Source organism: Simochromis diagramma, unplaced genomic scaffold (genome assembly GCF_900408965.1).
Source record: "Simochromis diagramma unplaced genomic scaffold, fSimDia1.1 OVJJ01000387.1, whole genome shotgun sequence".
Taxonomy (NCBI): domain Eukaryota; kingdom Metazoa; phylum Chordata; class Actinopteri; order Cichliformes; family Cichlidae; genus Simochromis; species Simochromis diagramma.
In genome coordinates this window covers 8,361,546-8,374,209 of record NW_024387152.1, presented here as the reverse complement: position 1 = coordinate 8,374,209, position 12,664 = coordinate 8,361,546, and the positions used below count along the sequence as shown (strand labels likewise).

Genomic DNA, 12,664 nt, shown 5'->3' with positions numbered 1-12,664 from the left:
TCTTTCTCCCACCTGTCATCCATCCAATCACCATTTTTCATCTTGTCATCATAGCAGTGTTGCTGTTTCCCATCTTGCCTTTTTGCCGTTCTCCCCTTCTATCTACTTATTTATCCATCATTTTTCACTTTTTTATTGCATAGTTTTCTGTCACGCTTACGGCTACTCTCTTCCCCCACCCAGTCCTGCTTTCTCCCCTGATTCCACTTCTTCCTCAATCCTTCCATACGTCCATCATTTGCCCCGCCACGTCATTGCAGTATTATTTTTACAGGCACACTTTTTCAACTGCTCTCATCAACCGTCCTCGTCATCATTACCCATCAGTATTTGTTAATTTCTCAGACCAGGATTTCTGTTCCTGCCCTTTTGCCTCATCCCGCCCCCTCCTTTTCTCAACTGTCTGTCATCGTGTTGTGTTTTGACATTTTTCTCATTTTCATCTCCGAACTGTCTCCACCCATCAGACCGTTTTCATCTTGCTGTCACTTTGCCGTGTCATTTTTCTCATCTTCCCTCCTCGCTGTCGCTCTTCTCCCGTCTCCCCTCCCTCTTCCTTTCTTCTGACTTCATTCACCTTTGCTGTTTTACCCTCTCACTTTTATTTCAGGGTTTCACTGCACTTTGAACGTCACAGGTCTCAGGTGGTAACACAGTGAACACAACATTACAACAAATACCTTTTTATGCAAAAACATTTTATTTCTTTGTCCAACAGCCAGATGCACTTATAGAAAATATATTTGGAAAGAACACCTCAAGGCCGTCTGTTTTTTAGTAATTTGTACAACAAATATATTAACAACTGGAGTATTCTGGAGGGTTCTCATGTGCTACTCTTTGGATTCAAAGGCTAGCATTTTCTGCTTACTTCTTGTGTGGCGTTTTGCATGACTCTGATGTCAGAATTCCTTCAGCTGCAAGTAGGTTTTTCAATTTGATTTTAAATCCTCCCACAAAATGTCAGTATGATTCAAATCTGGGCTTTGAAGAGGCCATTCCATAAACCTTTATGGCCGATCGGCTTGTGCTCCTATTCTGTTGAAAGGCCTGATTTTGATTGAGTTTAAACTTTTGGACAGATGACCTCACATTATTCTATCCTGTTATCACAGCTGAATTAATGACTGCAAGCTGCCAAGTCCCGGTGGCGGTGAAGCATCCCAAAAATATTTCCCCTCTAACACACTTTACAATTTTTGTGCGATGCTTGTTTAAAAAACGTCTGCTGATTCTGTGGCCTGATAATCTTAGATTCATCTATTCAGACCAAAATCTTCCAGCAGACCTGGTTTTGGCAAACCGTAGTTTTGATCTTTTTTGGACAGCTTGGACTTTTTCCTGGCACGATAGCAGTGAAGGTCAAATGTGTGCAATCCTTTGCTGATCAGCTCCGTTAATAGTTGCCGTTTCAAAAAGGGAACAAATATTTGCTTGCTTGAATATGTCAAGAAAGTCGACAGTTGACTGTACACGCCAACTGGGAACAAAAGTCATACGGGCTAACAGCAGGACACTTCTTAATTGGACACAGTTGTGGGAACCTGTCATTCCGCCGTGTTAGCCATTTTGATGAATTTGGACATGGCCCAAATATATCTGATTCGAGTTTCTGTAAAATTACTTGAGCGTGATGGACTTGCACACTCTTTGTTGCCTGTTAGCAGTTAAAAACACATCAAGAAATGGTTGAACAGGAACTTCAGACTGCACATGTGTGCTTCTGAAGACTTTTCCAAAGCCTGCTTAACAGCAGTGAGAAAACCCACATCTATGGGAGCTGCAATGTTCAGTATAAGTAGCAGCTGTATTGCATGAATGTTAGCATTTAAGGCACCTTAACTGAGCTGCCCACTTACAGTCAGCCCTACAGAATGCTTCCTCTATGCAACACTGGGGCTCTCATTCTTAAGGAATTTCACCTTCTGTGCTCAACAGTTTGCTATCTGTTTTATTGCAAATGATTTGATTTATGCTGGTTTTAGGGTATTATACAGTTAATAGGTGTTTCCAAGTGTTTCTGTTAGTACTGGCATTAGGCTGGGCCAAATAGCATAGACATCACCCAGCCACATTGTTTGGCCCCGTCTGGGAAATTCACAGGCATTTCCACATCAGGCTAAATGTGTAATTTCCCTGGTTTGTGTACCAAAGGTTGATCTGAAAGCTGCTCAGAATACCTGTAGAGGACTCTTCCACTTCAAAATCTAGCCTAAATGCAAAGTTTTCTTTGAAACTGCACTTTAGAGCTGCTTAATGAAAGTGAAGTTGTTTGAATTATAGTGCAAACTGAGACTTTTGTTCAGCTATTTGCATTTCTGCAGCTCATCAATCTGAACAAAGAGGAAATAAACTTAAACGAAAACTTTTCAGCAGCTCACTGTGGCTAGTTAGTATCACCAGATTTAAACACTCTTTTTGTTACCTGAACAAACAAGTGTTAACTTCAGCTGTGACAAATACCTTTGGCCCCAGTTTGCTGCTTATCACTTCTTTGTCTTTGAATGTTATGCATTGTCCTTTATGCAGTATGACACTTTCGGGGATTTTTGCCTTCTGTCCTCCTTCTCATTTTCGAGCTCTACAAAACAGCGTTTGCTTGCTTGCTCAAATTTGAGATTGGCACAAATTGGCAAAATGGACAAAAAGGTTAAACAGGTTTCAGCTTTATCAGATTACACTGAAATCTGATCGAGACCGTGTCTGTACAAACAGAATAAAAATTCAGTTAGCTTCCTGTTACAACTCTGCATTTGCTTTGTACAAAGTTAGTTTACATTGGTAGCAAAACTATGAATGCAAATTCACACTCCTGCCACACTAGGAAACATTATATTAACCGTGCCTCCATCAGGTAATTTCCCACGGGATCTACCAACTTTTTAGGAAGTTTTTTTTCCCCACTACAGCGACTATTATTTTGCTCCCCCCAAACCCCTGCTTTGAGTGGAAATACAGCTGTTGTGTATAATGCATCTCAATGCGCAATGTTAGATCAGATTTAACTGGTTGAAGAAAGAAAAAATGCAGTGGTTCACCAACTGCACCACATATACGCTTACAGCTCAAACAATCCAAAGTTATGCATGATGGTTTTAATAAAGTCGTGCTCTCTGCCAACGAGACAAATGCAAGTTGAATTGTTCTTTTTCCATATATACCAATCTGTCTTTGGGTTCGGTTTGAACATTTAGCTTGGAAATTTGCTTTTGTGCATCCCTTCTCAGTTCAGTTTAAAGCATTGCAGGAGAGCCTGGTTGATAAATAAGAGTATGCAGTTTGCTATTACTGTTTTTAAAGTTTGAACCACTTTTATAAGCTCTTTCTACTCCTCACTGCTATGTAGAGCTGCCAATGTGTGAAGCCATGTCTGGTGCTGCTGTAAAGCCTATATGTTTATGCTTTAGTTTTGCCAAATCCGATCTACAGAAGAAGACGTGGCAGATAAAATATGAAAGTTAGCACGAGGCAGACAGACATGCAGTTTCTGTCCTTGTTCTGAAATCAGTCGATCTCCCCGCACCATAGTTCTCATAGTTTACATGGTGCAATCATTTAAAAAAAAAGCAATCTGTGCTCTCATTATCTGAGGTTTCAGATCCGGTTGTTATCATCCAGTCTGTCTAGAGATGTGCAAGTATTGTTTGTCTACGTTTGTTTATTCACGAGAGATACATTTCAGTATTCTGTGTTTGAACATAGTGACCAACCTGGTAAGAAAAAATGAGGCAGCAAAACAAACAACTGCCAGTTCTATTTGTGATTGGTGCTGCAGGCGTGGGACAGTCTGTGTCTGCGTCTTTGCGCAACACGTCACTTTATCTCAAAGATGATCCGAGTGATGATCTGTTAAGACAAAATTTGCGTCATAGTTAGGTTTATTAATTCTCACAGTCTGTTACTTTGAAAACCTGCATTTATTGTTGATTTTTACACAATTGCAACCAAACTGCGAAGGGAAAAACCCGCGTATCAAAGTACTGGAAGGTATATTTTATTCGCCCCAGTCACACTGGCCTTTAGATTTGTCAGTGACCATCCAACAACCACCAGTTGGGAGGAAAAAAATTTATATTCCCCAAATGGTTGCAAGTGGTTTCTGGCAGTCGCTAGTGTGAAAATGGTTGCAGAGACAGTGCTGTATGAAATTCTCCTCGAGATTGCTTTGTTTGCTAGCACATTGGTCATCAGCGGTTTACAGACATGTCTGCAAAAACTTAAAAGCTATTTGTCATTTATTAGTAAAACTGTAAAAAGCACGGAGGCTGTTGGACCTTTTCTATGATGGAAAACACTTCTTCATATACAGTAATGCCTAATGAATAAGACAAAGATTAGATTTTTATTGCAAACAACAGATTTCTTTCAGTTTAATGCCATTTTTGTTCCAGATCTCCTTGAATATTTTTAAAAACTGATAAAAAATGGAGACCCTTATTTTGTGTTTTTTCTCTTCTTTTTTCTTCTTCTCAGAGCTGATCCAGAATGGCCGGCTGCTCACGCTACCCCTGATGGCGGGAGACCTGCACTCCCTGCTGCCCGATGAAGACAGGAGACGTCTTTATGTGGCCATGAAAGATGGCCTTCTGTCTACCAGTATGGATGACATAACGCAAAACCCACGCAAGGTTAGAACCGCAGGACGCGAGCACACATTTGCTTACCATTTAAGGAAAGGTAGACTCAAGAGATGTAACACAAAATACACACATAAAACACACAGTCAGATGACAGCAGATGAGATAGCTGATGTGTCAGAGACTTAATAGGGCTAATTGCTGATGGTTTAAGAGGAAAGTCACACCCTTCTAATATCCCCTCTAATCTCTTATCTTTGTCAAATTCCTTACTTGTGCTGCACAAAAGCTCCGCTTTTCTTCCTCTGACCCTGTTTTGTGGTTCTTAGCTGAACAAATAATTCACTTACCATTCATTTCGATTTAGCATGGAGACAGAAACAGTGTTCAAAAAGCAGAAAGAGGCTGTGCCACATTTCCACCTCTATTCAGCTTTCTCCTTGGCAGCCAAGCTGTCCATATTTGATAAAAATGTCTCCACCTTTTGAGCAGAAGGTGATTTTTTTCTTGGCCTAATCACTTAGTATTATTTAGTTTAGCAATTGGTAAATAGAAAAAGTACAGAAGTTGGGAATGTACTCTTAAAGAAGGGGCTACGCTTTAAAAAAAGAAGGGGGGAGAAAACTTTAAGAAAGAAGACACATACAGATAGGACTGTAATGGATTCCATTCAAGCCACAATTATTTTATGCACGTTTCTTACATCCTAACTTCCTCTGCTTTCCACATTTACTGCTCAAAGGCACGATTGCCTCTGTTGGCACCAATACGGAGGTATTATGCTTCAGACGAGAACAGCTAAACTTTAGATGAAAAACGACTGCACGAGGTCAGCTGCACAACATATTTTTGGTTTGCAAAGACTGCACAAGCGCATCTCTAGATTTTATACACTAGTGAGCGGGTCAGTATTTGATTTGATTAGCTTTTTCACATATCAGTAAAGTGAAGCTTAGTCAAACGAAGACTCTGCCCAGCACATAAGCAATACACAGGAATGTGGAAGTGCCACAATAATATTCCGACCAACCCAAGATTTGCTGCGAGACGCGGCGCTCCTTCGTGGTGGCTGTTAGATGTGGAAGTTTTGTTACAGTATCTAGTTTCATTCTGCAGCTTTAGCACGGTATCGAGACAGCCAGACAGCCACGTTAATGGCTCGCCAGTCAGGTAGAGTTCAGGGTCACAGCAAGGACACAGAACAGTGCTGGCTTTCTTAACCCTGCCCAGCCGGATCAAATCAATACCCTCATCAGTCAGACGTGCATGCAAGCTGTCAGAGAGCCAAACAGGTAGAAGAGCAGAATAAAAAACAACCAGCGAAACCGACAGACAGCCATCAGTTGCGCTGGCCAGCCACCCACTCAGTCAGGCAGTCAGCCAGCATAAGGATAGATAGTCACAGTCAAATCATAACACAGCTCTGTGCGGGCTGTTAAGTTACATATTTGTACATCCAGTATTTATAGGCTGTTTGTACCTTTCCAGCCTGTGTGCAGTCCCCCCCCCCCGGTGTTAAAATCACTCAGTGCCATGTTCTCAACATTTCTGTTTATTTTCTCAGAGCTTCTTATCAATGTTGCCTGAGACAATCTGGATCCTGTTTTTATTTATATTATCTCCTCCTGACTTTACCCACACTTATGCACAGTGGACGTGCGGTTTTTCTGTTATATAAAAATCAGTGTGGCTTAGAGAGACGATCTTATAATTTATTATAACATTTAAATCACATTTTTCTTTGATCGGGGTAAAAAAAAAATACTCAGGCCATTCTTTCTGTGTGAGTCAACAGCTTGCAGCTGCTGTAACACAAAGGGTCACCAGGGGTTTAAATGTTTGTTTGCGGCTTTTTGTTTGCTTACAGTATTTGTTCTTCTCTCCTTTCATTTTCTCTGTTTTGAATCTTCTCTCGGCTCTGAAAACGACTCCAAAAGTACAGAAATGTTAATTTTTTTCTAGCTTTTTTCCCCCCTTGTTCCTTTTACTTTTTAAAATACGTTCCCTTTTTACAAAAACCCACATTTACATCTTCTGTTTCGTATAAACTGACAACCAGCATGTTTTTATCAGAGGGGTAAAATCCCATTAACCGCAGTCTTTACCTGTTGAGACTCCCTTAGTGGTGGTCCGTGTTCCTGTCAGTGTGTGGTATTCGGAGATAAACGGGGTCTGTGGTCTCTAATCTAATCTGATGGTCTCAGCGCCGCACCAGCCTCTGTGGGAATGACTGCATCGTGGAACAATTAGTGTACATCCAGAAATTGTTTCCTGAAACCACCGCCATTTGTCATTAATCACTTTCTACAAGCTCCTGTCACTTCTTCACATCTTCATTCACCCCAAATACAAAAAAGAGAGATAAAAACTACAATCAGTGCACAGATGTGTTTTTTTAATTAATAAAGTGCACTTGTTACAATTTATATATACATTTACTTCCTAATGCAGTGTGAAGTTGAGGTCTTGAATTTACTTCTGACACCTGAACAGCAGTTTGTGTATCACGTACTTAGCGACAAGTGCAGACATTCGCTTGTTGTATCGATTACATCTCGGTCTCACCGTTCTGCTCTCCAGGGGAATGACTGTCTCAGGGAAATATTTAGATTAGTCATGTTGAAGCCATTTGACACTAAGGCTCACCTCCTTCTCGCTCTCGCACTCTCTCCCTCACTGCACACCATCCCAGCCTCTGTTGTTTCCTCCCTTACTGGCTTTACATGAAAGCATTCTCCATTATAGAGTTTTTATTATACACTGATTAAGTTTACACTGAAGCAAACAGTGTGGTTTAATGTGATTAAGCTAACAAGTGCAAGACAAACACTTCTCTGATTGCTTTAGTTTGTTAAATGGTGAAGTCATCCATTTTTCACGTTACAAATGTACCTTTTCATGTGTGATCATCTTACCTGAACCCAGGATGACCTCACACAACGAAACCTAAACAGACCCAAAGAAAAAAACTTAGCAACCTGAGGGGTTTATTACACCGCACTGATTCTCACAGCTTAAACAACAACAACGGGAAAAAAAAAAAGAGACGCCGACATGTGGATCTCGATTATTCTCTGACTCTTCACAAAAGGCACAGATCTCTCTCATTTGTGCATTACACAGTGTGGAAAGATTTTTTTTTGGAGCAATGTCATTTATTTTCTCCTTGAAGCCCTTATCAAAGAGCTCACATACAAAGTGAAGTAAATACCATATATCTTCCTCTGAGCCAGGGTCTTCAAAATCCATCGTGTGGGCTTTATGGCAGCCCACACGATGCAGGAAAGGAATGCACGACTGTATTTCATTCATCTCCGGTTCATATCATGATATAACAGCAAAGGATGAGACTATGAGAGCTATTCTTCTTTTAGTCATCTTAGCAGACTACAGGTCTGTGAGAAAAATATGAAGTGAAACTAAACTAAACTATGACTTGTTTTGGGGGGGGTTAGGGAACTTCATAAAGGCTTTGCTGATGCTGCTGCACTGATAACGTTCATCTTTGTTTAAGTAAAATCCAACATGGAGTCTTTATGATTGTTATCAATAAAAAATGTGGGGCATGGGTCATGAGCTTTTTTGATCTTCAGAAAAAGTCTGAGAACTGCTGCGCTGACACAGTTTAATGTGGCCTAAGTCATTAACTTCCTGAATTGGAACTCGGTCACCGAAAGTTTGATTCCCTGTCTTAGAGCCTGTCGTGTCCAATAAGAACTACTGGTTAAAGAAGAAACTAACTGTGAAACAACAGAGAGGAAATTGTGGAGCCAGAGCCTCGTTTGGTTCATCTCGGACCCTTTACAGTGGCTGCTTCAGTCGTTCTGTTGATGCAAGATAACATAATAACATCATGTTATAACTGCACAAATCAAATAATAGCACGATGTTTAGGGTTTAAAGTCAGAATAAAAACTGTCAGCCATGTATAATTGTAATCAAGAGTCATTTAGTTATTTAGATGAGTGATAATAGCTGCATTGCAGTGCACATTCACAGTGTGTAGGCATGGCCAGGATTGTATGTCAGTTAGTCATACTTGTAGTCATGTACTCTGCTCTGGCAGTTTGGCTCATTATCAGAAGTCAGCAATGCTGCCAGTTGGCTTTTTCTTTCCTCCTCCCTAAAGCTGACTGTTATCTGTTTGGAGCTAAGAGGTATGAAAATCATCTCCTTCTTTCTTCTAGATTAGTCATGTTCTGTTGACTATTCCTGCCACGCTCCCTCATAAAGCACCTGCCAATCCCCCGAAGCCCTTTATCGGAAATGTAGAGTGAGCAATAAAAACATTTCTGAAATCTCTTTGTCCCTCTCTTTTTTCTCTCCCCCTCTCTTCTTTCTGTAGCTGTATTGGCCAGCCAGTCCAGACCGCGTCCAAGAATGTCTCATGGCTGGGAAGGATCCAGAGGTAATCAAACGCACACTCGCAGATGCACACGCAAACACGCTAAGATTGGGTAAGTAACCGTGTTACCCTGACTTAAGCAACGCGGGGAAAAGAATTACATTCGGACACATTTGCGTGCAGATATGAATCGGTGTCAAACCACATCAGCCGTTTTCATCCTTTCTCTACTCCCTACTGCCTGTTTGATAATACCTTACAAGAACTGTCTAGAGTTATGAAGCAATAAAGCAATACAGTAGGATGATAGATTACCATCAAGGGCAGAACTAAAGCTGAATGTATCTTATTCATTTGGGAACTGTAAACAAACAAGACAGTTTTCATGCAGGCAGGCATATCAAGATTCAGTTGATCCAAGTACTGGCAGACGTCTGGTGGGGCGTGCTGAACAGTCAGTCACATCTGAAGTTTTAGGACTACTTTTTTGCTTCTTGACTTCACAATAAGCTCAAGATGAAAGGTGTGAAAATTTGTCAGTTGAGCCAGAATTTAATAAGTGCAAGTCATATTGTTTGATATTCAAACAAGTAATAGAAAACAGTTAAGCATCAGTGCAAAATAATGTGTGTCATCCATTATTCCTCACTTTATGGTCCCTGTTTCTCTCTGTCCAGCTGGAGTGTGCGAACTTCCTGCGTGTTCTGCAGCCTTTTAACCAGACTCACCTGTATGTGTGCGGCACCGGGGCCTTCAACCCCCGCTGTGCTTTCATAGCCACCAGCGTCTTCCATCAGGTAATGCTACAGACACAATTACATACACTATACAGGTAATGTATGCTGGTGCAAAATATGTATTTTTATTTTCTTTTGCGACTTTGCTGGATAAAAAAAATGGTATCTGTAGAGGCGTGAGCTCTACCATTATTTAAAAATAATAAAGCTGAAGAATGGGTTGTGTTTAAAACACTGCTGGCTTTCTGGTCTGGTAAAAATGAAGCAGACCATCAAAACCCGATATTCGCTGAAGCCCTGCTATCAAATCCCTCTCCTTGAAATCTGAAGAAGCTCCTCTTGTCACGGTCTGGCTGGCAGACCGTGGGGATGTGGGGAAAGGAGGACCCAAAACGCAGACTCTGCGATGCAAACAGTGCTCTTTATTTACAGTGAAAAGCTGTAAACACAATAACTCCCCGTTGCTCCCTCGAACCCCGTGTGCGTGCTTCCCTCCGACGTCTGTGCTCGTGCTCCCCGCTGTTGTGTTTCCGCACTCCCTGTGCGTGCTGCCTTTCTGGACCACTCTTCCTCCTGCAGGGAAACCATAGAAGCAGCCGTCAACACTAACCCTCAGCGGGCATATACGAACAGCACAGACATACGCTGACACACTGCCTTGGTACGATAACTCAATGATCCCACGCCGGTGGGAGCTCCAACACTCTCCTAAGTAGCTCCCCCGACGAGCCCTGATCACCAACAGGTGTGGCAGGAACTTCAGGTGTGGCCAGTCCTCCCGCAGGGCCACACCCATCAGGCCTGCAGGTGGCTGTGCTCCATCCTCCAGCCACACCCGCAGACATACACACGTGCACAACCACACCCTGTCTATACATACGAGTGGGACACAGACTAACACAGCATTGTGGAGAAAAACACACATCACCAAATAATAATCATACTAGCAACAACAACAGTCAAAACTGCTCACGGACCCCCGAGTCCTCCAGAGCCGGGTCCGTGACACCTCTTTTTGTTCCTCACATTTTTCCTTACCTATCACACTAATGCAGAACCATCATGGTCATCACGTGTGCAGTCAACTGTAATTTCCAAACTGTCTGCTGATGTAGTTCCCACATTTATGCCACTTTAGTCACTTATCCTTCTGAAACAGCAGCCACTCGAGCAATTTTTGTGGCTGAAGCCATCTGCCCCCCAACAACAGTTACCTCTTCTTTCAAAGTCACATAGATTACTCTTTCCATTTTGGTCCAAAATCAGAATCAGTTGGGCCATTCTCTGCAATTTTATACAAGCAGCACTTTGATGTTAACTGCAGTGCTGCCCGTGGATGCATAGTGTTCAGTCTGCGATATGTCAAATTAACGTTCGTCACTGATGCTCTACTCATTTATCCAGGTTTTGAGGGCTGTCTGCATTAAAAAATAGAAATATATGTATTGGATGCCTTGATTTTCCTACCACCCACCAATATGTCTGTTTTCAGACTTCGAGTTCCAGCCCCCATAAGCATGCCTATGAGCAGCTGAAATATCATGTGGTGTCTGCCCCTATGCCCACATATCCCCCAGGGTTCACCTTGTGATATGTCAAATTTCCTTTCGTCACTGATGCTGCACTGTGTGGGCTACCAGACACCTTAGATATGTTATTTGACATTTGTATGTCAAATGCAATGGATGGTGAATGTAACTGTAGAGGTCAAACCTGCCTGCTGTTGTCGGTGTGTAATTTCTCATCATAATGACACATGTGGGTTATCGTTTTTTCCCAGAAATAGGCTGCTGGTTCTGAAGTTTCCCACTCATCTCACTTAGTTGTGTGTGTGTGTGTGTGTGTGTGTGTGTCAGAGAACAGTTAATCCCATGAAAGACCATGTAAGATCAGAGCAGAGGTTCAGACATGGTTCTTAGAGGTGCCGATGGTGCTGACTGGTTTAACATTGAGCTTCACACATTTTAAAATCCCTCCACTTAGCCCGATTACCCTCAGTTAAGTGCTCACTGAGTGCATGTGTGGCAGGGTAGTTGGGCTCCCTGAAATGGTGCTATATTAAGCACTGGTACTTTTTATGCATGTGTGTAGGTTTTTTATGTTGCATTGTCTTTGTTTTAGTTCATAATAATAATTCATATTTGTTTGTTTTGTGTTTTATTCTGCTGTATTTATTATATTGATCTGTGGTTTTATCTTGTAAAGCACTTTGGTCTACTTTGTTGCTTACACGTGCTGTAGAAATAAAACTGACAGTGACATCAGGCGCAACTCGGGGTTCAGTATCCTGCCTGAGGATGCTCTGACACATGGACAGGTGGAGGTCGGGATTAATCCACCTTCTGATTGTTTGCTGCATCAGTGGATAAACTACTTGAGATTGCAATATAAATTAGGGCAGCTTTGTGATCTGTCTTCTTTCTGTGTGAGTGACGTCTGTGATTTCTTTGACAGTCAGAGCATCAGACTCTCTCCTACGGCCAGACAGAGTGCGGGAAAGGCAAATGTCCCTACGATCCATTCCAGAAAACGGCCTCTGCAGTCGTTGGTAAGTTGACTGTTTCTTTAAACCTCACCTTTAATAAACAGTACACACACCATCATGCACTTTATTCTCTCTACAACAAAATATAACCGTTAGGTGGAAAGGAATCATCTAAATGTGCATGATTAGGTGTTTTATCAAAGAAAAACTAGATGGAAAATGGGTTTGTGTTTGTAGCAAAAGTGATGCTTTGCTGTTATAAAACTCATCAAACTGTGGAAGTTATATATAATTTCTAGAGGATGTCTAAAACAGGAGAGCCATGACTTGGATGTCTTTCAATGACTACTGATGAGAATACTGTTGTGTATTCTGTGTAGATGGAGAGCTGTATGCCGGCATCACCTCAGACTTCATGAGCCGGGACTCTGCCTTTTTCCGTAGTCTTGGCAACCGTCGTGTCATCCGCACTGAGCAGTACGATTCCACCTGGCTGCAGGGTAAGTGCAGAAAAGCACCA

General features: G+C 41.8%; 1 protein-coding gene across 3 annotated transcripts in view; it reads left to right on the top strand.

Moving 5' to 3' along the window:
• Positions 1-12,664, top strand: part of sema3h (sema domain, immunoglobulin domain (Ig), short basic domain, secreted, (semaphorin) 3H) — a 53,109-nt gene that overhangs the window by 15,523 nt on the left and 24,922 nt on the right. For all 3 annotated transcript variants that reach the window (XR_005698260.1, XM_040047579.1, XM_040047580.1), the window contains exons 2-6: positions 4,474-4,628; positions 8,923-8,985; positions 9,600-9,719; positions 12,114-12,207; positions 12,525-12,644. Coding sequence is in view for 2 of the 3 variants with exons in the window: in XM_040047579.1 (XP_039903513.1) it covers positions 4,474-4,628; positions 8,923-8,985; positions 9,600-9,719; positions 12,114-12,207; positions 12,525-12,644 (552 nt within the window). In the remaining variant the exon portion in view is untranslated. The remainder of the gene's footprint in view (positions 1-4,473; positions 4,629-8,922; positions 8,986-9,599; positions 9,720-12,113; positions 12,208-12,524; positions 12,645-12,664) is intronic.